General features: G+C 36.4%; 1 protein-coding gene across 8 annotated transcripts in view; it reads left to right on the top strand.

Annotated features, from left to right (window-relative positions):
• Positions 1 to 27,480, top strand: part of Phtf1 (putative homeodomain transcription factor 1) — a 57,942-nt gene that overhangs the window by 23,378 nt on the left and 7,084 nt on the right. For 4 of the 8 annotated variants that reach the window (XR_010039808.1, XR_010039793.1, XR_010039791.1 and 1 more), the window contains exons 4-19: positions 450 to 519; positions 962 to 1,120; positions 5,335 to 5,491; positions 6,779 to 6,916; positions 8,181 to 8,340; positions 9,810 to 9,983; positions 10,110 to 10,199; positions 11,263 to 11,484; positions 14,926 to 15,054; positions 15,628 to 15,900; positions 16,662 to 16,793; positions 17,258 to 17,344; positions 20,864 to 21,019; positions 22,157 to 22,252; positions 23,678 to 23,803; positions 24,254 to 24,529. Coding sequence is in view for 3 of the 8 variants with exons in the window: in XM_003479238.4 (XP_003479286.1) it covers positions 450 to 519; positions 962 to 1,120; positions 5,335 to 5,491; positions 6,779 to 6,916; positions 8,181 to 8,340; positions 9,810 to 9,983; positions 10,110 to 10,199; positions 11,263 to 11,484; positions 14,926 to 15,054; positions 15,628 to 15,900; positions 16,662 to 16,793; positions 17,258 to 17,344; positions 20,864 to 21,019; positions 22,157 to 22,252; positions 23,678 to 23,803; positions 24,254 to 24,274 (2,190 nt within the window). In the remaining 5 variants the exon portion in view is untranslated. Of the gene's footprint in view, positions 1 to 449; positions 520 to 961; positions 1,121 to 5,334; positions 5,492 to 6,778; positions 6,917 to 7,509; positions 7,628 to 8,180; positions 8,341 to 9,809; positions 9,984 to 10,109; positions 10,200 to 11,262; positions 11,485 to 14,925; positions 15,055 to 15,627; positions 15,901 to 16,661; positions 16,794 to 17,257; positions 17,404 to 20,863; positions 21,020 to 22,156; positions 22,253 to 23,677; positions 23,804 to 24,253; positions 25,188 to 27,480 lie in introns of those variants that run through there. The other 4 variants (XM_003479238.4, XM_023561208.2, XR_010039819.1 and 1 more) reach the window with 3 other exon arrangements.

Below are 27,480 nucleotides of genomic sequence, written 5' to 3'. Positions count from 1 at the left end.
TGGATATTAGTGGTCTAAAAGCTAAATTTTCTCATTTACTATGTGAAGAAATCAGAAGAATTGATAGTGATGAATCAGTAAATTAAGAAATAACAGATAAGCATATTATTTAGAAATGTAGAAGTAAAATACAAAGAAACAGCTAAAAGCAAGATGAAATTTGTTTTGAAGAGCAAAATGAAGAGAGGGGGCATGGCTCAGAAGACTATTGTTTTTCATTTATTGATCCTTTGGCATTATTTGATTATTTTAAAAAATGATAAAGTATGTGCATGTATTATTTGATAAGACCAAAATCTGAAACAAATTAATGACAAATTCATTAAGGAGCACTAGGATTAAAATGTCCCTAACAAAAGTAAGTCAGACATAAAGAAAAGAAATGTTTATTTTTTTGCATTTAAAAGAACTCTTTTTTATGTGTTTATTTTTATTTTGTTTTATCTTAGGGCTTCAAAAACAAACCAAAAAAGATGGGTCACATCAAGCCAGACTTGATTGATGTTGACTTAATCAGAGGTGAGTTCTAAAACTGATTTGTTTATTGTGTGTATTGTTACATTATTTCACAGAAATACTGCTGCTTACTTTTAGGTAATGTTCCCTATGTGATGATGTACTTAGTAAAATCCTTCCTTCGTTATTCAGGCTTTGGGGCTTTTTTCTTTTTATTAGTATTGTGTGGTTATGTAAATTACATGGTTTTCATATAATGGGAAAGGGAAATGAACTTGGAGACTTTTATAATTTAGAAAAATATGTTATGAGCCTGACTGATTTTGAGCTCCTGTCCCAGGACTGAGACAAGAAGTTTTTGTTTAATGCCCATCTAAAAGAGTTTTTTGTAACTGCACAAGTCACATGCTCATCTTTGCTCTCACTTGTTTTTAAGGTAATACTGCAAGTGGCTATCAGTATAGCGTATGCACAGGTGCCTTATTTTGTTTTCTTGTGTTTAAAGGCTCAACATTTGCCAAAGCCAAACCTGAAATTCCCTGGACATCTCTGACTCGGAAGGGACTTGTTCGAGTTGTTTTTTTTCCATTGTTCAGCAATTGGTGGATTCAGGTTACCTCTTTAAGAATCTTTGTTTGGCTGCTACTGCTTTACCTCATGCAAGGTAATTTAAAGAGTTGGTGCAAAGTGTGACAGTTTCATTTTGCTGCTTTTGTTTTCAGATAATGAATACCTGTTCTTAAATTTACCCTTTCTTTTAATGATTTGAAGTATAAAGAAATGGAAGACTGTGCACTGTTTGCTCCAGGGGAGCAACTATGAACCTCTATTCCTGTCTGGCTTCTTTCTGTCTTTGTCCTGGGCCTAGTCAGTGTTGTCTTCTGCCTAATCTTTGCACATTGAATTACCTCAGGATTGAATCCTGGGTTCTCTTCTATTCTTCAAGTATTCTTAGCAAGCCCCATTTAAAAAACATAATTCACAATTGTTGGCAATTCCCAAATTTTGTAACTTCAGGCCAGATTTCTCCACCGTACCTTGGACTTGTAAATCTTAACTGTTGCTCGACAATCATATATGGAGACTTAGTAGGTGTCTTGAACTTAATCATATCAAAAGTCATCTTAATTATATCAATTTTTTGTATAGATTTATTTCGCTTGGATCTTTTCCATTTCATTAAATGATTTCATCCAGTATCCATTTTCAAGTGAAAAATAAGTCTTTCTACTGTATCCTACCATAATTCTTACATACTACTGTATCCTACCATAATTCTTACATCCAGCCTGCTGCCCTGTCTTTAAGTTCTGCCCCAGATCCTGAACTCTGTGTCTCTCTCTGCTGCACCCAGCACAGCCCAGGCCACTGAAGTAGTATCTGCTTACCCTTTCTACCCACTGTTTTTCTCACAACATTTAGAAAAACTCTTTAAGGGGGCTGGGGATTTAGCTCAGTGGCATAAGTGCCTACCTTGCAAGCAGGCAGTCATGAGTTCGATCCCTGGTACCGATAAAAAGGAAAAAGACCAAAAAAAAAAGAAACTCTTTAAAATGGGAACTTTATTAAGTAATTATTCTTCCTAAAAAAAAAGAAAGAAAAAAGAATAAATATCTAAAGTCCTTCCTGTGGCTTGTAATGTCCTACATAATTGTTCCCTCTTCCTGTCAGACATAATCTCTTGGCATTTCTTGATTGTCCACCTCCCTGCTTACTCCAGGTATACTGCCTTTCTTTAGGTTTTTCATGCAGAGTTTTCTTTCTTTTGAAACATTCATAAGGATTTTGAAGTAGCTTGTTTTTTCGCAAATGTAAGATCTCAGCTTAGTGTCACTTTGATAGATAGGCCATCTCTGTCTGTATTTACACCTAGCCCTGCCAATCCACTCACTGCTAGGTGAGGCAATTTTACTGTCAGCATTGTGCAGCACTACCTGAAGTGTTTTTTTCTCTTCTCACTGCGCAGGGACCCAGTGCATTTCCTTTCCACTGCGTCTCTACTGCCTGACAGACTGACAGACATTATCAGAGAGTGGGGAGTAGGTATTACAGTTACATCCCTATACAAAGTCATGAATTAGAATAAAGAGGAGGTGGGTGTAAGGTGAAAGAATTATAGGTGAGTTTTTAATCTTGTTTTAAAAAACTTCAAGTTGCAGAGTTAAAAATGTATGTATGAATTCCATCAGTTTAATGTTTTTAAACTTGTGATAGTGCTGTCTAGTGGAAGTTCTGTGATAATGGAAATGTTTCATGTTTATGTTGTCCAGTGCAGCAGCTGCCGAATTTTTAATTATATTTTAATCATTTTCATAACTCAGTGACTATATAACAATCCATCATATAGGCAGACTATTATGTAGAACTTACTGTTTTGGGAGTCAGTCTGGAAGTCAGTCTGTCGTGTGGATTTACCATGAATACTTCTTCATAGCTGCTTCATATTCTATTATATAAGAACACCATAATTTATACCACCATAATTTATATCACTTATATTTATATGAAAATATCATAGACTGGATGTTCTATGAACAATACAGATTTATTTCTCATAGTTCTGGAGTCTGAGAAGTCTTAAGATCAAAGGTCTGAATGATTCTGTCTTGCATATAACACTAGATACAATTCAGCCAAGTTCTTTGCCACTCTATAAACTTTTCTCTAGTTCCCAATAACTTGTTATTTTTCATTTCTGTCTAAGACTTCATTGGAGTGGCCTTAACCCCATATTTCTGAAAAGATTGAAATGTTTCTTTTCTCTTTCTTCCTTTCCCATCCTCTCTTCTCTCCTCCTCTTCCTCATCTGCTCTTTCTTTTTCCTCCATTCTGTCTTCCTCTTCTTCCTCCACCTCTTGGGTTCTCCAGTACCCTTTTCCTTCTTCACTTTTTTTGTGGTACTGAAATTGAACCTAGAGCCTTTGTACTGAGCTACCTCCCCAGCTCTTTTTATTTTTTATTTTAAGACAGTTCACACTAAGTTGCTAAGTTGGTTTCCCAGGATGGACTTGAACTTGCTATCCTGCTGCCCCAACCTCTTAACTCGCTGGGATTACGGAAGTGTACCACCATATCTTGCTTTTTAAATATTTTTGATGGTAAACTCAGGTCCTTGCATTTTATTTTATTTTGGTACCGGGGATTGAACTCCCGACTGTGCACTTGCAAAGCAGGTGCTTGTGCCGCTGAGCTAAATCCCCAGCCCTTGCATTTTATTTTTTATTGTGATAAAAGGTCTTGCTAAAGTTCCCAAGTTGGCCTTGAACTTGTGATTCTTCCAAGGAAATGGGATTATAGACATGAAGCTTTCTTTATAACTCTTTTTCCTTCTGATCCCTAAGCATCTCCTTTAGAAACTTGTTCTGGAGAGATCTAGGCTTTCGGATCTGCTCCTCAAAACTTTCCTGTTAGACTATCCGTTCATTACTCAGCTCTGTAGCTGCTTGTATACATTTAATTATTTGTTACAGCAACTCCCTGCATTTTTCTGTACCAATCTCTTAGTCCGTTTGGGAAGTTATAACAAAAATACCATGGACATGGTGACTAATAAATAATTGAAATTTGTTTCCCACACTTCTGGAGACTGGAAAGTCCAGGATCAAGGCAGTAGCACAGCTAGTGTTTGGTGAGGATCTGCTTGTTTAGATGGCAGTCTCCCTGCTATGGCCTCGCCTGACCTAAGGAAGTCTTTTATGAGGGCACTCACTCATCTGGTTCATGTGTGCAGAGCCCAGTCACCTTCTGGAATGGTTTGGATAGATTTTCTACTTTAAACTATTTTTGTATTTCTAGTATAAACCCTTCATGTTCTTAGTGAGTTCTTTTGCTGTATTGTCAGACACATTTTGTTAAGACTGAATTTCTACCACTCATTCAACGAGTGCTTACTGTGTATCAAGTGCTGATGTAGGCTTATCAGTAAACAAAGCAGACAAAAGCTTCTGCCTTCAGGATGCTTACATTTTTAGTGATGAATTTATATCCACATTCACAAATCAACAAAATGTAGTTTATATGTTCTGGTACTGTTATTTCTTGGGATTTCATAGTTGTGTTGGAGTCCTGGGTTTGGTCTCCAGTACGAAAAAAAAAAAGCCTTCTCTTTGAAATTCATCCTTAAAGAAAATTTGTTGAAGATTCACCCAAGGATCTTGTTATGTTGGGTTAGTGCTAGGTTTCTTTCTATTTGTTAACTAATTCTTGAGTTTATATAGCTCAAAGATTATCACTGTGTTAAATTTTGAAAGAATATATCTATACAGTTACAAATAGCAAATTTTGGAGATAGTTCCTGATAGTTTTCATACTTTGCATCATTTGATTATTTGAACATTTCGTAAACATTCAAAGCAGCATTGTATCACGCTAGTTCAGATGAGACTGCTGGAGCCTGAATGCCTGGGCTCAAATTCCAGCTTTGCTGGTTCCTTTGTATGCACAGTGAGTCTTAGAAAACACCCTGCCTCTGACTGGAACAGCAATTCACAACAAACAGCAGCATCTACAATAGTTTTGTGATGATAACCCTGTAGTGATATTTAGATTATCAGGCTGCCAGAAAGGCAAGTATTTTTAACTTGTTATCGTTCACTGACTTGTCAGTCCGTGGCTTTAGATTTTTACTCAGCTAACATGCAAGTGGATGGTATCCTAGGACATGATTTATTTTAAGTTCTTTGTAAAATGACAGGTTGTAGAAATAATTTGTATTAGTTACTAGAATTAATTTTAAAGATGAACTGTAATGCTTTCTATTTTAAAACATCTTTCCCAGTTATAGCGATTGTGTTATATCTTATGATGCCTAGTATTAGTTACTAGAATTAATTTTAAAGATGAACTGTAATGCTTTCTATTTTAAAACATCTTTCCCAGTTATAGCGATTGTGTTATATCTTATGATGCCTCTTGTGAATGTAAGTGAAATACTTGGACCCTTGTGCCTTATGCTACTCATGGGAACCGTCCACTGTCAGATTGTATCTACTCAGATAACAAGGCCATCAGGAAGCAATGGCAATCGGAGAAGAAGGTAAGATAAAAAACTGTATCTTAGTTTTGTATTTTCTGGAAGTGGTATTAAAGAGATTTGTATAATCTTTGATTAATTTAAAATCTTCCTCTTTGTATATTCTTCACTTTTTTTTAACTTAAAATGCTTTTTTCCTTAATACTAAAAAGTGTTAAGCTTTTAATCGCAGGTGAGATTTTGTTATTCAGTGCAGTTTCTTCAAAGGAAAATCCCTATATTATTCTTTAAATTTTATTTTAAGTAATGCTTTTTAAAATGCATTGCTGGGCTGGAGATTGTAGGTCAGTGGTAAAGCACTTGTACAGCATGTGTAAGGTTCTGGTTTCCAATTTTAAGCACTGCCAGAAGAAGAAAAATTTTTCTTTAAAATTCAGGCTTTTAATCAAACTTTTTTGACAATTCATTACCCAAAAGGATCTTGGTACCTTGGATTAGTGCTACCAGAATTTTACCTTTTTCCAAAAATGTGTAATTGATATGTAAGTAGTCTAAACTTTTAATCAAAGTCAGTTTGACTCTAACAAATTAAAATTTGTGTGAAATTTTATTATTTGATATTTCTTTGAAGTACTCTGTATTATCTTCCAAAAGTTATATTTTTTCAAAATATCTAATTTTGGTTCCTTAACCAATAACTAAAATTTTTCCATTTGATGTAATGAATTTCAATAGATTCTCTCTCTTTTCTTTTTGTGGTGTTGGAATTGAGTCCAGGGCTTCTGCATGCCAGACCAGTGCTCTACCACTTAGCTGTACCCCAGCCCCAGTTTTCAAAATATTTTTTTGAAAAGATTCCTTGTAACCCGGTTAGATTGATTTAGTATTTTTTGAGGAAATAAGTGCTGTGCAGGACTCATTGATATTTTTGAGATACAGCATTTAAGTGCATAGGACATCAATAAAAATGACAGCTGCTTTTATTTTGTGTTGCCTGAATAAATATGCCGAAGGGGTAGCATTCTAATGTCTGTAGTTAAGTAAATGGCTTGTGCTAGTGGTGTTGAGTGTGCCTAAAAAGACTGTTGGTCACACAGATGACATTTTTTTTCTAGTATGTTTCTGGTTAGAAATTCTGTATCTTTAGTGACTGAGTAAAATGATGGCATAGGATTTCCATTTAGAATCTCTGTGTCCCAAATTCAGAAATTTTCTTGTATAACTTATCCTCAGTATGCGAAGTTAACTGTTCTTGATTACAGGGAATATCTGTTGGTATAATTTTCTGTAGGAATATGGGCAAAACAGAAAAGGTCTTAAATAATCTGAAGTTTATGAACTTTTTTGTAGAAAATTACGAAAAACTGTAAATGGTGATGGGAGCCGAGAAAATGGAAGTAATAACACTTCTGATAAAGTCCGAGGAATAGAAAATTTGGAATCTGCACCCATTGTTGGTGGTTTTTGGGGGACTCTCTTTGGCAACAGGTGGGAATTTTATATTGGAATATTTACTTGATGTTGTATTCACATCAGCGTTTACAAGGGTTTATGATACGATTGAACCACAGGAATGAGTAGCATAGGCGTGTTCTCATTGTGTTGTGATTTTTAAGGGTTCTAAAAAGATTTGCTTACTCCAGATCCTCCACTTTCAAGTTACCTTGTAAATCTAGTAATTAACCATTAAAGTTTCATTCTGTTTGATTTTAATGGTTTTTAGATTCAAGATTGCAAAAACATGGTCTCAAAGGGTAAATATTTTAAGCCTTATCAGCTAACATCTTGATGGAAAGAACTTTAGAAAGTTCAACCATATGGTAACGTGAGTACCAGGGTATCGTTAGGAATGTGATGCAGCACAGGGGCCTGGTATTGATGGACTCCTAGATGGAAAGACAAATGGATCAAGGGAAAATTTTACTTTGTAATGTTACAGGTTTTGGCAGCACTAATATGACTCAAATGTTTGTTTTGTTTATGTTCATGATGGCAGCTTAAAAATAAAATTTTGCGGTTCCTTTTTTATGGTACTGGGACTCGAACTCATGACCTCCTGCTTGCCAGCAAGGCGCTGTGCAGCTGAGCTATATCCCTGGCCCTGCAGTTACTTTTGAAGATGAAGTGTGTTCACTTATTTTTCCAAAGATAAATTTATATCTTTTGGTTGAAGTGTTGAAGTTCTTTGTGCTGGGAATGGTGAGTTGCTGTCCTGAATGATTTTTCAGTTAGGACAGGAAGATGAGGGCAGCCGGTGTAGGACAGTCACAGCAGTAAAAATATTATGAATGATTACATGGCCATGTCATTTAGCAAATGAAGGATATCCTGTGGGAAAGTAGCTGGCAGGAATGATAGAGGAGTCGAGAGTTGTGCTTTGCAGCATGGCCATCGTTCACAAGGATGGACAGAAGTGAGACGCGCTGTCACGCGGCTTTAAGGGGCACTGCAAAGTAGGCGTTGCCACTGAGTTTGGGAGGAGAAGCAGGTAGGACTGTTACTGTTTCCTTACAAAACTACAAAGCAGTGCTGCTTCTTGGTAGACATGAATAGATTCACATTCTCTGAGTCTCCCTGGTTGACTATTCTCTCCAATTCCCTTAGCGACTTAGACTAGGCCTAAAAAAATGTAATTTCTGATTTTTCTTGATTTCCAGAATAATATATTGGGCTTCTTAGAAGAAAGTGATTTCACGAAGATGTTATCCTCTGAAAAGTAGTTAGTAACCTTTTCTTTCTTTTTTGAAAATAGGAATAAAAAGGTAAAATTACTAACTGACAAAGGAACTGAAACTGACAATGATTCAAATTGTCTCCATCCTATCATTAAGAAGAGGCAGTCTCGGCCAGATTTTAGAATGTGGCAAACAAGAGAGAAAGCAAAATTTTCGGATGGAGAAAAGTGCCGTAGGGTAAGATTTAGATGGGTATTACAAAATCTTTTGCTTCATATGTAGAATTTGTCTATCCTTAGACTTTGCTAGAGATATAAAACCAATACTAATGTGATACAAATTTGTCTTAATAAGTAAAACCACAGGTTATGAAAAAGAAAGTATCATGTGGAAGCTGGAACTTATTCTTAAGACACCTATGACTAGAACTTGTTAATGTGCTGTTAATCCAGTCTCCCAAGCTATGAACAGATTAGTGTCTTATTCCAGAGAAGGTGTGGTAGTATATTAAGGGGTTGGGAAAATGTTTTCTGAGTTTAGGTGGAGATGCTCTATTCTGTGGTCTCAAGCTAACTTTTATTTTACATTCTTGAACTGTTTTCTTGTTCATTAGACTATAGCTTTCAGTCTAGTATCATCGAGCTTTTACTGATTCTGTTTTAAGTGCTTTACTCACACAAACTTCCTTTTTTCCACAACCTTGTGAGATAGGTGTTTTTAAAATTTTTTTTATTTAGAGAAAAAAAGCAAAACAGAAAAAAAGGGTAGAAATAATACAGAATTTCAAAAAAAAGTAAAAAGTCACTAGTTGATAAATTACATATTGTTATCTTAGAAGTAGTTGCTCAAGTCACAAAATCAAAGCATAAAAAGTAGATAATCAAGCAATGACAGTACAGACTATTCTGTTTGAGCTAACAAAAACTTAGTAGTATGGTTATCTATCTTGCACACTTAAACATACATGTAATTATATTCTTTAGAGTACTTTCTTTCCCTTTCATTATTACAATATCAATTATACCTTTTGGATCTCATTATTCTTTAAGTTTTATTTTTTTATACTAGAGAAGCAATATAATATTTAAAATGTGAGTCAGCGGCATAAGCACCTGCCTTGCAAGCAGGCAGTCGTGAGTTCGATCCCCGGTACCGATAAAAAGGAAAAAAACAAAATAAAACAAAACAAAAAAAAGTGAGTCTGATTTATTTCACGTATGAGGATAGTCTCAAGTTGCCTCTATTTCCTTTTAATTGATACCGGGGACCGAACTCACAACTGTCTGCTTGCAAGACAGGCCCTTATGCCGTTGAGCTAAATCCCCAGCCCCAAGATCATCCCTTTTTATAGTTGAGTAATATTCCATTGTATAAAAATACCACATCTTTTTCATGAGATAGGTGTTTTTATTATCAGTACTTTTCAGATGAAACTGAGCCCCACAGAGATTTAGTAAATTTCTCAAAGTTATATAGCTAGAAAGTAGAGGAGTCGTAATTTTGGCATAGAGTTTGAATGGAGTCTGTTTTAGCTTCAGATTCTTATTTTCCTTAATTTTGAATTTTGAATATTGAGATCAAGTAACATGTAGGTTTGCTTAGTTTTAGCTTGGTAGCTTTTGTTTGATTTTTTTAAGCTTTTACATATGCAGTTTACTAGGGTATTTTGGGGTGTCCCTGTGAAGGTATTGCTATTCTCTTTGTAGGAGGCCTACAGGCGTGTAGGTAATGGGGTTTCAGATGATCTGTCGAGCGAGGAAGATGGCGAGGCCCGGACACAGATGATATTGTTGCGAAGGAGTGTGGAAGGGGCCTCAAGTGACAATAGCTGTGAAATGAAGAATAGAAAATCAATACTTTCAAGGCACCTCAACTCTCAGGTAATTTTTGTTTCAGTTTATAAAAGGTGAATCATACAGTGATTTGACTTAAATTATTTAATTTATTCAGTAGTAATAAGGTACTTAACATGTCTTCATATTGTTTCTTGGTTTGATTTTTGGCAGGTAAAGAAAACCTCTACAAGGTGGTGTCATATAGTACGGGACTCAGATAGCGTGGCTGAATCGGAATTTGAATCAGCAGCCTTCAGCCAGGTAAAGAATCCTGAGAGAGATCACTGTTCAATGTGTATTCCTTTTTTTTTTTTTGGTACCAGCGATCAAACTCATGACCTTTCAGTTGCCAGGTAGGTGCTTCTGCCACTAAATTCCTGGCAGTGTGTATTCTAGAGTATAATAATTTCATCCATTCTTGGTTACCTAACATAGGCTTACACTTCCCTTATCTCCATTTATCTGTCTACTTAGCAGCTTTTAGATGATTTCTTACACTTAGAAACAGAGCAAATTCTTTTTAGTTTGATTTTAATCATGAAAGTATTATAGGTGATGCTCAGAGGTGATGTGGTTACTTAGTGTTCACTTGGCGTATGGAGTTTAAATATCATAAGTGGGGTGGATATCACTGAGAGGGGACCTTTGAAAGTGGAAGCAGTCACAGTATCTCATCTTAAAAGCTAAGGGGGTAAATCTGAAATGTAATTCAGAGGTGAGCAGAGTAGATGGTGATGTGGTTTAATTTTGTTTGATTGACAAGGCAGTTGGAGTCATGGAAAAACTTTGACATTTATGTCTGTACTGCAGGGGAACTGCATTGTCTGTGCTTCTGTTTGCTGATTATCCTTTAACATGATGCTGGGCCTTGCTCCTCACTAGATCTGGAGTCAGGATTATGCCGTTTAAGTAGGGGACACTGTGTTTCAAATGGCTCAGCCAAGCTAACTGAGTCAAAGCTCTGGATGTGCTTATAGGAATTGTTCCCATATCAGAACACAGAGTAGAACAACCCCATGGCTTGGTGATAATGTCTTAGAGGGAATTATTTTATTTTATTCTTTATTGGAACACATAAAACCATTAATTTTATGCTAGAAATCATTCTAGAGGGAATAATTTTAAAGTCTTGCTTGCTAGGGTCATCAGAGTTTAACATTTAAATATTAAAGTGTAGTATGATATGAAACCTGTGAGTAAATGACAACATGGTGTTCAACTTGTGACCCTTTTGCTAGTCATTGCTATAGATAACTTGTTTTAATTTTATTTCAGATATATAATTAAAGATGAATGAAAAACAATTTAAGATTTTCCTTTAAAGGGCTCTAGATCTGGCATGAGTGGTGGCTCTCGAAGCCTCAACATGTCAAGAAGAGACTCAGAAAGCACTCGCCATGACTCGGAGACTGAGGATATGTTATGGGATGACCTGCTCCATGGCCCAGAGTGCCGGTCGTCTGTCACCAGCGACAGTGAGGGGGCCCATGTGAATACCCTACATTCAGGGGCCAAACGTGACCCCAAAGAAGATGTTTTCCAGCAGGTCTGTGAAGGAAATGATCAAAACAGCTAATACATATTATGTACTCACGTTATGCTCTGTATTATCTCATTTAACTTTGCAGTACTCTTATAAAAATATCATTATTCCTAATTTAGAGATGGGCAATTGAGCATAGCTTGTAAGTGAAGATGTTTGGGTGAGAACTCAGGAATATTGTACAACTGGCCTGATCTAAACTTTTCTTCCTGATACTTTTTCCTGTTGAAACTAATGAGAGTGATTTTTTCCCCCTCAGTAATAGAGATTGAATTCAGGGCCTTGGCACTAAGCTACATTCTTAGCTTATTTTTAAATTTTTATTTTAGACAGGGTCTTGCTAAATCACTGAATTGCATAGACTGGGCTTGGACTTGGGATCTTCCTGCCTTAGCCCCCAGCACTCTGGAGTGCTGGAAGTGGAGGCATGTTCCACCACACCCACCTGTGAGAGTGATCTTTATTGTTTGTTTTGTATGAGCAGGCTTGTTTGATTGGTACATCTACCTTATTTTTCCACAAACATTGTAGTATAAATTTCTAGAAGATGACTTTGCTTACTTCTCCAGGATCTTTAAATCAAGGGGTGCTTGATTAAATTTCAATATGATTTTAATATAAAATCATATAGTCTAGAATTAGAAAGTCGAAGGTATTTTAGAAGGTATTTTAGCTTTCAGAGCCAATTTAGGCATTCATTCCATATCTATAAAATTTACCATGTGCCACATAGTAATCATAGCTCTTCTGAGGAATATTGTGAAATAGCTAATATTAAGTGGTTGGCCCAGTACACGGTTTCTCCATTATCTGAAGAACAGTCTCTCTCAGCTTGGGGGCTGGAATGTTTGTGGAGTGGAGTGCTTACTGGGTCCTGTGGCTGATGCTACTACTGGATAGACCGAATAGTTAGGAAATGGTTCATACTGTCAGCTTTTTAGATGTCTGATGACAATAGTCACGAGTCTTCATTTCTTTGGTTTTTAGCTTAAATATGTTTATATTACCTTGTAAATAATAATGATTTGTTTAATTCGTGCATTTTCTTGATTCTAAGCTATAATTAAATTATATATTTTATTGGGAAGAAACCCCATTTCATTAAATCTGTATGATTTTTTTTAAAAACCAACAATACATTTTCTCATTAAAGTTTTATGCTTTCTCCAATTTTACTATCGAAGTTTGACTCAAAAAATTTTTTTTTGGTACCAGGGATTGAACTCGCGACCTCGTGCTTGCCAAGCAGGTGCTTATGCTGCTGAGCTAAATTTCCAGCCCCTCAAAACAAATTTTGAATCAGTATATTCTTTATATTCACTCTGAAGAGTCTTTCAAATGATGAAGGCCCTTAGTTGTGCATAACATCACCATGATCTTGAGCTCCTTGGTACTTTGAGACACTTTTGAGACAGATCTAAGAATAATTAAGGCAAATATACTCACCATGCGAGTGGAACTCATCATTTCCCAGTTTTTCCCAAGCCTCAGCTTGTCGCTATTCTGTCTCCACTGTCTGTCACCACAAATGTGGCCACCTCCGTCATCCACTGTGCGTGGTGCTGGCCTCCATTAACAACTCATCAGCCTCGTCGAGGTGGTTAGAGCAGCTTCTTTGGGTTCACCTGTTTTCCTTTCAATTTCTCATTACAGCCAGAGTGATATTTCCAGAATTCAAATCTGATAATGCCATGTCCTTAAAGTCTTTTTTCCCTTTTTTATGGGTTATTTGCTTCTGTGGCTTTATTTGCTCTAATGGAATCATGTCTCTGACCATTACCTCTCTGCTCTTTCCCTGGTGTACTTTGACTCAACTGAACCCTGAGTTCCTTTCTTCCCTTCCTTTCTTTTTTGTTTTTGTCTATTGTGCCTCTGGTCCTTTACACATACTGTTCTCTAATATTCGTCCTGTGGCTCACTTCTTTTTATATTTAAGGCAAGCCTTTGCTGGAGTAATTTATTTCTTTCAGAAAACGTATTCTATGCATAGCTAAAGCACTCTTCTTTGCTTACATGCTGTAAAGGATTTTTATTTATGTCTTCTTTAGAAGTCTAAGCGCCTTGATAATAACAATGTGCATACTGTTATCCATTGTATCTGTTACATAGTAACATGTCATATGTTATATATTACTTGGTAGGTGCTTCATAAATATTTGTTAAGTCAGTGAACCAGTGAACAAAATCAATAAATGTTCATGAGCATTATGCTGAATATTGTGGTGGAAAGCAAAGAAATATAACACATGATCCTTTTCTATAAACTTACATTTTAACAATGATTATAGGGGCTGGGGATTTAGCTCAGTGGCAGAAGTGCCTGTCTTGCAAGTGCGCAGTTTGGAGTTTGATACCCAGTACCAATTTAAAAAAAAAAAAAACAGTGATTATATAGGAAATAAGTAGAGGACACAATAAATGCACCATATAAATAGATGCTAATTTGTCTGATGACACAGGGTTTTTAATTTCAGAGAAGGACAAAATTTGTGAGGTGTGTGGCTGTTAAGAGCACCATGTCTGGGAAACGGCACTTGCTGCCACTTGGGGAGTAAGATGTCCTGCTGTGGCAGCGGAGGATGGGGCTGCTTTCCCTGTGACTTCTCCTCTGAGTTTGAGCAGCAGTTTTTCTGTGCTCTTGTTGGGCCAGGGCAAGACTTAGCTCCTCATTCTTGTGGTTTGTCCGGCCTCTGCACCTCTCCTATTTATTTTCTACTCATTAAGCCCCCAACTTGGGAACAAGTCCCATTGCAGCAGGATGTTCATAAGTCCAATTGGTTTGTAACTCCCACAAAGTGAGTCTCACACACCTTTTCCGCCAATACACAATGTGCATTGTTTTATGCTTCCTAGCAGTCCCCTCCATGTCTCCACAGCTTTTCCTCTTGTTTCTGGACATCCTGGGCTCTGATTGAGCACAGTAAGCACACAGCAAGCAACACAGCTGTAACAATGTCCGGCAGACACGTGAGGTACTTCTGCGATTTGTTCACATCTACGAATGTTCATAATGCAAGGTCGTTGGAATATGGGGAAATTCGTAACTTGAGTGTTAATAAGTTGGAGGCTTACTGTACTCTCAGTGAAATCTTGTTGCTCCTGAAATACTTTCTTCCTTAGTAGCCTGTGAATATGTTAATCTTATTCTTACTTCTATGGCTTTAAAGAGGTAAGCAACTGCAGACATTATGGAATGCTGCCACTCCTCATTCTAGAAGACATTCAGCCTCTTTCCAGGTAAGCAAATGTCACGGTAAAAAATAAAGGACTTGAAATCGGTATCATAGAAATGGTTCTGCAATGATGAGCTTTGTATGAGAGAATAAATTGATGAAACTGAACATTGGCTGATACAGCCTGGGAGCCGGACAAAAGAGAAAGGGGAAAGCTAATGGAGGGAGGAAGGAAGGAGTGGGTAAAGCAGCTTTATATTTTTCTCTCCAGAACCATTTATTCTGGCTTCAGAACTCAAGTCCTGCCTCTGATCGAGTTAGTGCAATAATCTGGGAAGGAAATGAATGCAAAAAGATGGACATGTCTGTATTGGAAATAAGTGGTATCATCATGAGCAGGGTAAGATCTAATAAGTTCCAGATTTAAAAACAAATACAGTTAATGATCAGGAGTTACTATGTAACAATGTACTCGGTGATTAAAACAATATTGACTGTGCTTTTTTTTTTGTGCAGAGCCAGGAATCAAATTCAGGGCCTTGCTCATGCTAAGTAATCATTCCTACCCCTGAGCTACATTCCTAGTCTTACAATTCTGTTTTTGAAACACAGACATATGTTTAAAATTTTTTAGCCACAGTCTTTATTTGGCAGTAGGTTTTTTTTTAAATTTGCTGCACATGGTCTGTTAGCAGATCTTGTTCAGGTATAAATATTCTTTACCTTAGTTGGGCATGGTCTGTAATAAATCAGAAGTCTGTAGGTATTTTTTCCTCCCTTGAGGTTGGGGATTGAAGGTATGACCCTGTGCATACTGAGGATATACTTATCACAGACACATAGCCTCAGCTCAAACTTGCGTGTCATTTTTATTTTTACTTTATTTAAAATGTGTTCTTAATATTTTAAATAGCATTCTCATATCTCCATTGTGCAATAATTTTAATTCTGGAAATTTTAAATTAATTCCCAGGTCAATGCATACCAGCAAGGAGTAGGTTATCAGATGCTGGGAAATGTTGTCACCATTGGATTAGCATTTTTTCCTTTTTTACATCGACTTTTCCGAGAGAAGAGCTTTGACCAGCTAAAGTCCATTTCTGCTGAGGAGATCTTGACTCTGTTTTGTGGGGCCCCACCTGTTACACCTATTATTATTTTGTCTATAATTAATTTTTTTGAAAGATTATGTCTTACTTGGATGTTTTTTTTTATGATGTGTGTGGCAGAGAGAACGTATAAACAGGTCAGTGGACAAATAAGTAAATTTTTTTTTATGCTATCCCATTGAGTTGCTTTTGTTCTCTTGATTTTGGTATTTGTGGGCTTAACATTTGTGTTACATTCTATTTACAAGTAATATGTTGTAATCTGAAATTTTGCTGAACCCCGTGTATGGAAATAACCTGTTTAGTTACCTAAGTAGGTAACTAATGCTGAGTATCTGTACCTCAGTGTGGCCTTAGGTTTTTATTCGTATCATATGTAGCAGGCCTCAAAATGATAATGTTTTTGTGAAAAAAAGAGCTAAGCCTAGGAGACTGAGGCAAAAGAAGGATCACAAATTTGAGGCCAGCCTAGTTACATAAATGACTTGGGGGGTGGGTCGTGAGAAATTTATTAAAATTTGATGAGTTCTAGATTGATGACTCAATATATTTATATTCGTGATATGCATAAGAAATGTGATTTTGTATGGAAAAGTAATTCGAAACTAAGCTAGAAGAATCATGTGTAAACATTTGAGTTTGTGCAATTGAGGATTCACAAAAAGTATCCAAAGTGTATTCCGTACAACTGTCAAGAGTATGATATCATATCATGTGCTTTGGAAGCAGTGGGGTAATGAGATGTTAACAGATTGTTTTCACTGTCCATCTTAGTGATTACTGATAAGAATTTCATTTTTTTTAACATTTAGAAAATCCTAGGGATACTGTTGATAAGTTGTATGAACACAAAGACTAACATATTTTTTTCTCGTTGTGATTTTTTAACCTTCTTTAGAGATTTTTATTTGCAAAACTCTTCAGTCATATTACTTCTGCCAGAAAAGCAAAGAAATATGAAATACCTCATTTCAGACTTAAAAAGGTAGAGAACATTAAAATATGGCTGTCACTGCGTTCCTACCTAAAGGTGAGTTTTATATGATTGACACTATGTAGAGAGTGTACTCATTAAGATTGTAACAGTTTGATTACCCACTGGGCAGGGTGGTTCTAGGTAGTGGAGATTACATCAGTGGCTGATAGACTTGTAGGCACCATATTGGATGTGATATATCTGCAAAACTGGCAGGGAGTTTTAAAAATACTTAGAAAAAATTTAAATTTCATAGGGCAGAGCAATAAGTATTACATTTTTTGACTTTTAGATAATAATGTAGCTGAAAATACATAATGAGTAAACTTCTCAGTTTGGAAGGGCATGAATTTCAGTGCTGCAGGTTGCTAATGCCGGAAATATGTCTAAATTCCGTGTCTGAAACTGTAAACATCTATTTTTACATTAATGTAGTAAAATTCAGAGTTTAATGATGTGAGGGCTGTTGCTATCTCTGACGGTATAACTAGAATGTTAACATCTGTGTCTCTCTGCAGAGACGAGGTCCACAGCGATCAGTTGACGTGGTTGTATCTTCAGTCTTCTTACTGACACTTTCAATTGCTTTCATTTGTTGTGCCCAGGTAAAAGTTGCATGTGTGTCTCAGTGGAAATTCTCTTCCAGGGTTAACTTCCTGGGCAGGTAATTAGTATATCTAAGTATAAATTTTAAAATATGTCTTTTGCTAGTTTGTTTTCTATTTAAAATATTGTTTGCTATTTAAAATGTTTCTTTTGCTATTTTGTTTTCTATTTTTGGTCTTTTTTTGAGACAAGGTCTCGGTATGCAGTTCAGGCTGGCCTTGAGCTCACTTTGTAGCCCAGGCTGGTCTCGCACTCACCATGATCCTCCTTTTCCGCCTCCTGAATGCTGGGATTACAGGCGTGTGCCACCACACCTGGCTGCTTTTGCTATTTTGAATACTTGTTAATTTTTCTAACTTAAAATAAGAATATAGATAAATTAGAAATTCTTTAAGAGTTTAGTAGCATTCTAATTTAGTTTCAGTTAGTAATTTTTGACTGATAAGGCTGTCAGACCATGATATTGCAAAATATTTTTTTTCTAACTACTTCATTCCGTCTAGGTTAGTTGTCATTCTAAGGTAGCCCTTTATTTTTCATTCATTTGTTACACTGTGGATCATGTATTGTTATTTTTTATCCATGCGTTATAATCCGTTTGTATAGTAGATTTGACCACTGGGAGCCCCTCAAGCCACTTCCTGTGTCCATTTGACATGTTCTCCTGACTTAAGCCTTTTTGTTCTTTCATTACAAGGAGTCACAGGCTTCTCTTGTTCTTTCCCATTTATTGGGTTTAGCTCAATTTTGCTGTGGTCAGAAAATATACTCTGACTTTTCAGTTTTTGGAGCTATGTCTAGGCTCCCTTTATTATACAGCATATATTTAGTTTTATTAGATCTTCCATGAGCACTTCGGAAGGATTTGTGTTCTTGTCATTGTTGAGTGCAGTATTCTCTGTAAACTCATTAATCCATGTTTATTAGTTATGTTACTGAAACTACCGATATCCTCACTTACTTTTGGGTCTATTGTCAGCCATCAGTAAGGGTATGTTCAAGGGTATGTGATTCTGAATTTATTATTTTCCCTTTTACTTATTTCAGTTTTTGCTTTATGTACATTGGACTATGTGGTACATCCATATTTGGGATTGGTATTTTTCTTTTTGGAGCTGTTTTTTGTTTTGTTTTATGGCCTTACACATGTTAGACAAATGCTGTACCATTAGCCCTTTTTATTGTATTTTGAGACACAGTCTTGCTAAGTTATCTATGCTGGTCTCAAACTTCCGACTCATGCTTCGGCTGCCTAAGTAGCTGGGATTCCATGTCTGTGCTTCCATTCCTGTCTTGGATTGACTTTTGTGTCCTTTATAGGGGGAATGTGTGTGTGTGTGTGTGTGTGTGTGTGTGTGTGTGTGTTCCCCTGAACATGGGATCCATTTCAGAATTATGTGTTGAATTTGTCTTGTCTCTAGTCTCCTTTCGTCTGAAAATGTTAAAAGCCACAAAAACTTTTATCAGAAAAAGAAACTTAGTAGGCACTCAACAAATAAGCATTTTCCCCATCTTTTGTGATCTTATTAAATGTCTGTATTTCTAATGTTTCTACTTCTTATTAAGTATATCAGCTGTCTTTTATTTTTGCATTTTATATCTTTACACTTTTATTTTCTTATGTTTCAGGCATGTCTCTTGTAATCATCATGACCTTTTTTGATTGCTTGTTTTTTAAACCAGCCTCCCAGTCTTGGTATTTTGTAGAACTTTGTTCATTTAAACTTAATTACTGCAACTACAAATACTGTTTGTTACCTAATTAATCTACTTGTTAATTTACTTTTTCTCTTGTCATGTTTTTATTAATCAAGTATTTCTTAGCTTTCCATTTAATCCTCACCATTACCTTGTGTACACTGTTTTGCTACTGTTTTAGTAATATCAGAGATTGAGTATAATAAAGTGATTTACTTGTATAGTTTGTTACTTAAAGCCTCCTTGATGCTAGGATCATAGAACACTTTATTACATTTACTTCTTTATCTTTTGATTTATTATTCATTATACACCCCACCACACACATATATGTACCCCCCCCAAATCCCCAGAGATGTGATTTTTTTTTTTTTTTGGTGGTCAGCCATTTATATTTACCCACATATGTTTTCTTTTCATTGCCTTTATTTCTTGTATTTTTGTGTTTTTTCAGGATTATTTTTCTCTTTCTTTTCTTCTTTCCATTTCTTTTTTTTTTGGTACTGAGGATCAAACTCATGACTTTGCACCTGCCAAGCAGGTGATTATGCTACTGCACTAATCTTTAGTGCAGTAAGCTCTATTTCTTTATTTAGTATTTATTTTAGTGCCAATCTGCTGGTGGTGAGTTCTCTCGGTTTTGGCTTACTTGAAATGTCTCATTTTCATTTTTGAAAGGTATTGTGTACTGGGAATACAATTCTAGGTTGCCAGTTCAAGTACTGTAGATTTCATATTTTAGAGAATCTTGAGAAGCAAATTAGTCTTATTGCTATTTTTTTTAAAGTAATATGTACTTTTCCCCTGGCTTATTAAGAATTTTTCATTGTATCATTGTAATCTATTATATGCAACAAATTATATCACTTTTCTAAGCAGGTAGGCCTGTGTTGTACTAAGTTTTACTTTATTCTCTTAATTATAACTAATCAACTGAGCTAAACATACTCTCTCTTTTGGAAATTAGAGTAAGAACCTGTGGTATCAGTCCAGGATTTTGGAGAAGGCAAGCCAGGAGCAGTCCCTGAGGCCAAATGGTGCCTGACAAACCACAGATGGCTTAAGTCAAAGCTAATGAGAAAGCAGAAAGCCTGGGTCTTGCGAGGGGATGGAACTGGTCAGGAGTGGTGGTGATGGGAGCCTATCTGGTGCTAAAGAAAAAGAACTGGAAAGAACAGCTACTTAGTAACTTCCTGTTATCCAAAGGCATCTGGCTTCTGTGACAGTTCTCTGTGTATTTCCTAATAATTTAACTTGCCTTGGTTGGGTTTTGTTGAAGAAATTTCTTTAGTGTTATGTCAGTTTTAAAAACAAAAACTTGTATCTGAAAACTTGACACAGCACCTAATAAATGGTAGCCACTGCTGCTGCTATTGTTGGTTTGGATTCTGAAAGAGAATAGAGAACTGATCCTTAGGATTTTTTAGTTGCACCAGTGAATGGAGCCACATGTTTTTGTGACCTGATACTGCAAATTTAGTACTTTGAACAATGATACAAAGTTAGTGCTTTGAGTAGTAGTCATATGCTTATGAGTGGACAGCAGTAAGTACAGGAGCTGAAAATGCATTCATCTTAATGTGTTATGTTCTCCTCTTTTGTTACTTTAAACCCTGGTTGTCTTTCATGAAAAGGAAAAAAAATGTAGGAAACTTAGAGAAATACACAAATAAGTAGATGGTATTTATGAGTATTAAGACTTCTGCTTTGAATATTAAAATGCTGAATTCTTAAAAATACTCTACAATTGGTAGAATAACGCAGTAATTATATGATTTTTAAGACACATTAAACTGAAATTTTATTGGCTCTTTTGACAGGTTCTCCAGGGACATAAAACTTTCCTGAATGATGTTTATAACTGGGAGTTTTTGATCTGGGAAACAGCTTTACTGCTTTTCTTACTGCGCCTGGCCTCACTGGGGTCTGAAACCAATAAAAAATACAGCAATGTTTCAATATTACTTACAGAACAGGTATTGCTTGCGCCTGTCAGTTTGGCTCAGTGGGTAAAGGCGTCATAATATATTCTCACGTGAGGACTCAGGGCTGAGTCACTGTCTAGCTATTGCTCTGTAAACTATATGACCTCATAAATCACTGTGCTATTCTGTAACTGTTTACTACTTAAAATGGGTATAACATCCTCTCCACCTGCCCTTGGGATTGTGAGAGTTAAGATCTAATGAGTTGAAAATATTTCGTGTATAATAAGGATGTTTTTATTGGTGGTAATGGAGCATGCTTTTAATCTTATGTTCTATATCAAATATTAGATCTCTAGAGTACTTATTTAATATGTGTAATAAGTTTGACTTTTTCTTTTGTTTTTGCTTGTTTCACTCTGTATCAGCTATAGAATACATTTTTCCTTGTTTGGAAAATATTCTCCAGTTTGTAAATAGATACTACGACTGAGAAAAATATTACTTATTTAACTTTTTGCAGCAGGGTCTCACTATGTAGTGCAGGCTGGCCTTGAATTTACTATGTGGCCCAGGCTGGCCTCAAACTCACTGTGATTCTTCTGCCTCCCTGTCTCAAGTGCTATGGTTATTGATACATACAGCACTTGGCCCTGAGAAATGCTCCTTGTAAATCTAGAGTCCATAAGGTGATTTTTAAAAAACTTTGATTATAATTTTGAGTTACTCATGATCTTTTAAGTAAGTACCCTCCCTCTTTTTTTAATAACCTTAAAATCATAGTGAAGGATTCTTAAAAGGAAAAACTAAGGAATTAGTAATTTAGAAGCATCTATCTTCTTTATTTTTGCAAGTATTTAATGAAGATATTAGATTTTTTGTGGGAATACCAGGATGAATAAAATATAGTTTTTAAGCATAAGGAGTTGCTAATATTATAACTATTTTAATAATTAATTGTTTTGATGTTTAAACTGCTTCATTAATTTTTTTCTTTATTAAGTAGTTTTTCTTTGCTAAAAGCAGTTGATTAGGGATGGGGGCTAAGGGTGTGACATGATCTTTATAGGAAGAGCTGCTAGAAATTAAAAATTTATTTTACCTAATAACATGACCCTTAAAATTTGTGCAGTGTACCTGTGTATCTTTTTCTATGAAATTTATCTTACTTTCTATTCTTTCCCTTAGATTAATTTATATCTTAAGATGGAAAAAAAGCCAAATAAGAAAGAACAACTTACTCTAGTAAACAACGTATTAAAGCTGTCAACCAAGTTGTTAAAAGTAAGTCATAGCTTACCATATACTTTTACTGCAAATTAAATTCACTGCTTCTTTGAGAAAAGAGTAAATGATGGTGGCCCAGGTGGGCAGGAGGCCCTGTTGGAGACTCCAGAGCTGAGGCCTTCAGGGTCAAGGCTATGGTCAGAGCCAAGGTTGCCCAGCTCCCTGGGACCAGGCTGAGGCATTGGTGGCTGTGCATCTCTGCGTCAGGCTGCTGGGTTGAACATAGGAAGAGCAAGTCCCTGGAGGAGAGCTGCCTTTCCCCCTGCCCATGAAGGAGTCAGCATTGGCTTTTTCATGGGGCCATTTGTCAAGACGTTTTGCCTGCATAAATGCAGACACATTCTGGTCCATAGAGCAGGTGTGCTACCATCAGGGACAATGCTGGTTGTGTGGGTCAGGATGTTCATTCTTGGAGTACCCTTGCTGCATGCTAGGGTCCATTAAGGTGGTTACTTTGCCACCATCTCCATGCAGGAGAGTGCTGCAGGAAGCAGCTGGGCAGGCCTCCCAGTGTGATGTAGGGTGACTGGCTGCTGCAGCTCTGTGTTGGTGGCCTCCTCCCTGCTCCCAGAGGCACTAGCATAGTCTGGGTCCCTGGGCCCCAGAAGCTGCCGCCAGTGCTGGTGTCCACTGGTGCTGCTGTCCACCACTGTTACACCTGCACTAGTGCTGCCCTGCAGTTTCACCAAGGCTGCATTGATTCTGTTGCTAGACATGCAGCTGTCTCATTTCTGACCTCTGGAAGAACAGACAGTGTTTGGAATTGGGAATTCACTGACCAGGGCCTGCACACCCAACTAGAGTTTCCACACAGAGGACTCAGGCTCTAATGTGCGTCCGTGTAGTGTTTTTGTACAAGAAAAAAATTAAATCAATGCTTTGCTTCTTAGAGAAGATCCCATATAATATGTAGATACCAGGCTATATAGATTCACAATACCAGCATGAAAAAAAATTTCCATCTTGTTCAGGTGCTGGTGACTGCTGATGTCTGTCACATTTTTTACATTACTTTTTTAAAACCATAAATGACTACTATTCCAATCCACCTTAAAAAGCTTTGGTCACAAGCCACATGAGGTGGGGCAATTCTATAATACCAACCTCTAGGAGGCTGAGACAGGGGCACTCCAGTTTGAATGCAGCATAGGTAACTTAGCAAGCTGTTCTCTCTGGATAAAAAATACAAACAGGGCTGAGGATATTGCTCAATATGAGGCCCAGAGCTGCAAAAGTAACAAAGATCATGGAAAAGTAGTTCAGGATATATTACCGAGTTTTTGAAGGTAGCTCTGGAATATTAAAGAAAGAGAGCCTTAAATAGTCATCTTTACCCAAAACTTAAAAACAGCAAGAAATTACTAATAGCTTGTGAAAAACTGAAAAATTATGTCTTATTTTAGTTATTTCATGTTTTTGTAGGAGCTGGACACACCATTTAGACTCTATGGACTGACAATGAATCCCTTAATCTACAATATCACAAGAGTAGTTATTCTTTCTGCTGTCTCAGGAGTTATAAGTGATCTTCTAGGATTTAATATAAGAGTAAGTGTGATTACCACTGTAACATTTTAGTCTTAAAAATTACTGTATGTAATAATCTCTACATTTTGCATGTTTTGTGCATGTGTGGCTGGCAAGGAAACCTGCGATAAGGAAGCAGGTATTTTGATTGGTGGAGCACAGGCTTTGTTCCTCATTTTACTTAAGTACAGTAGACCAGACTAAAAAATCAGGTTTGAATTTCATATTAGTAGCATGTGCTGGGTAAGGTTCTCTGTGGTCTAGAGAAATATACACAGAGATTAAAATGGATGGAAACCAGTAACACAGGAACTACAGTGTGTCATTTTTGATCCTAGAAGTTTTTAATGATTTTTCTTCATGATATTCTTTGTTTTTCTTACGTAGAGAGTTTTTGGTTCATGGTAAGTGAATGTACCTTTAACTGCTACCTTCTTGTCTTAAAAGTAACTTTTTGGTGAATTTTCTTAGCTGTGGAAAATTAAGTCATAAACTGAGCCACGTGCCTGGATTCCTGCCCCGCTGCATCAGTGCTGACCGCAAAGGAAGGAGCTGGCCTGGACCGCGTGAGCCCACCTGCCATGACCCTGCACAGGTGCTCCCAGCCCTTCCAGAGAGTTCTCAGAAACTTTCTCAACGGGCTGTGCATGTGAAAAACCTGGTTATCAAAACAGTATGCATAGCAGCAGACTAAAGACTGTTACAGGAATACAAGGACAATTTTCTAAGGAAGCTTATTCTTGCCACGTTAGTATTGTGACAGTTACATGTTCTGGAAATAGTCTTTCTGGGTAAATACGGTAGATTTCCAAAGCATGACACAAATATCTTTTTACTGGAAGTATGGAAATCAGTACTTTTCTATTACAGTCTATGAAATTGGAGATTTCTCTATCAAAGAGTCAAACTATTTAGGTTGACTCAAAATAAAACAAAAAACTTTACTGGAGAGTGTCACTTTCTAGGCTTTTTTATTTTGGCTGAAGGGAAAATATTTTTTAAACTGTCATTTTCTGTTCAGCTGTGGAAAAATCTTTAATTAGCCTGATTTTGAGTTAAGCCTAATAAGCACAGTTGTGAGTCATGCATATAATATCCTCAGTAATTACCCAGAGAAATTTAAGTGTATGTGTATTTACTTTATGTCTGTCATACAACATGGTTTCCATGTTGTTTTACTTGTCATGCAACTTAATGTATGCAATCCTTAGTACAATTTCAGGTCCTCAGTGTCTATAATTATCCGAGCCATAAGGCCTTTCATGATGTAGGTTCTCTTATCAGCATCTCATATTACGTACGCATACATGTACATATGCTAATGAAAACTCCAGCATTCTTGATCAGTTACCTGCTTTGAACAACTTCTTGAGGCAAATTAAAAGCCTGAGCATTTTAATGATAAGATTTGTGAAGCCTGGTTATTACTTATAAAGCATGTATTCATTTAAAATCAGTATGTTGGTAGTACACATCTATATGCAGAAAGATTCATGAGGCTTAAATATAAACTTTTAAGGCTAGAGATTGAGATCAGATTGGGATCAAATTCTTGGTCTTGTCACTTATTAGCTTCATAATCTGGGACCAATTAATATCTTTGCATCTTAATTTCTTCATCTGTTAAAAAAAGGGTAATAACTACCTAATAAGGTTGTTAAGGTTGAGATTACCTCGTAAGGAACCTAGTACTTAGTATAAAATATTCAGCACTTTTAGTAAGCCCTCAGTAAACATTTGTTATTTCTACTAAAACGTTCCTTAAAAATTGCACTGATAAGATTCCTAACTCTGAAGACAGAAACAGGAAGTAAGGTTGCTTGCTGATCGAAGTGGATCACCAAAAACATGCAGGCATTCTAAATGCTACATGGGAAGTATGCCTTTTTTAAATGGTAAAAGCTCATTATGTAATGTAACTCTAGAAAGAACTGTTTTGCACTGGTGCTTCCCTGTCTCAACAGATGGCTTTCAGAACCCTGGTTTTACTATTTCCCATAAGCAACTGTCTCAGATTCAAGATTGAGCTCAATTTAGATTTCTGAGGAAGAAAGCTGATGCCTTTGTCTACTTCTCTTGCCTGAATCAAGCTATTCTGTTTCGATCTGCTACGTTAGCACAGTGAGTTCCAGTAGGTACTCTTCTGAGTCTCTTCAGCTATGAATTTGCTGGTGTATAGTTTACTTTTTGTCCTGGTAAAATTCACTGTAGAGTTGATCATTTTAGAAACTTGGGAATCACTCGACTATTCATACCTCACATCCAATCAATCACCAAGTCTTCAGGTATCTTCCAGATATTTTCTAACCAATCTGTGCTTCTCTATTCTATTCCCACTGCTCCCACTCTTGTCTAAATTGACATCCTGTCTAAATTGATATCTTAGAAGTTTCTGGTGCTTCTATTATATATTATGGCTTTCCTTTCCTCAAGCACAATCCATTGTTGTCAGAAAGGAAATGTGTCTTAAGTTCCATCATTTAGAATTCATTCTGCTAGTTAACTTGTTTTGAAGATAACCTGGAATCTTTTTAGTAAGGTGCATAGGCCCACTCTGAGTCCTTCTGAAACTTGACATATAAAAGTACTTTTTTGGGTGTGATAGTCTAGGGTTACAGATGTAGCCGTACTTTCTGGATTGGGTTTTCATAAGTTTGCTTCACTTTCATCATTCTTTTTTTCTCCTAAGGTTTTTGTTTGTTTGTTTGGTTTTGTTTTGGTACAGGGAATTGAACTTGGAACCTCATGCTTGCCAGGCAGGTGCCATGCAGCTAAGCTATAACCCTGCGCCTTTTCTCCTAAGATTGTTATCTTTACCATGGAATTTGTGCAAATTATAATGTTATTGCAATTATATTGTTATAATAATTTTTGTCATGGTTTATTTTTTCTTATGGTTTATTAGACTTCTTGAATCTATGGATTTACATGTTTTATATTTTTACATTGTTATATTAGGAAAAAACTGACATCCTTTAAGTAATTTTTTATATTTTGCCCCACTTCCTGGAGCTTGAATTTACATACGTATTAAGCTGCTTAAAGTTAACCTGCTCACTGATGTTTTTCTAGTCTCCTTTTTAACTTTGGTTTCTTTCATTGTACCTTCTTTAGCTTACTCTGTTGTACTGATTTGCTGATCCTATCTAATGAAATTTTCATCTGTAAAAGTGTAATTTTGGTCTTCTAAAAAACACCTTTTATCTATCTATCTAGCTATCTATCTATCCATTTATTTGTCTTTTTGAGACAGGTTCTCACTGTGCAGTTCAGGCTAGCCTTGAGCTCACTTTGGAGCTCAGGCTGGTCTTGAACTTACAAAGATCCTCCTGCCTCAGCCTCCTGAGTGCTGAGATTTCAAGCATGTGCCACCACGCCCGGCTGTATACCTTTGCTTAATGCACTTATTTTTTTTAAACCTACCTTGTTTTCACATAATCTATTTGTAATCAGTAGTAAACAAAGTCATAAACATATCTGAGTCATTTGTAGGTTTTTAATTTCTTCCTTATCTGAGATCACATTTTCCTGATTGTACATGCTAATAATTTTGTATTTATGGAGTTTACATTTTTGGGTGTTAAGTCTTGTGTGCGTTCCTTTGTAATCAGTTAAGTGTTCGTGAGCTTTATTTTGGAATGCAGTTACTTGTCATGACTTGCTTTTAAGCTCTGTTAGTTGGCCCAGAGGAGTCCTAG

This window comes from Cavia porcellus, unplaced genomic scaffold (genome assembly GCF_034190915.1).
Source record: "Cavia porcellus strain 051 isolate PalLab524CR breed Dunkin Hartley unplaced genomic scaffold, mCavPor4.1 scaffold_1, whole genome shotgun sequence".
In the NCBI taxonomy this organism is placed as follows: Eukaryota; Metazoa; Chordata; class Mammalia; order Rodentia; family Caviidae; genus Cavia; species Cavia porcellus.
This window is presented reverse-complemented; position numbering and strand designations above follow the sequence as displayed.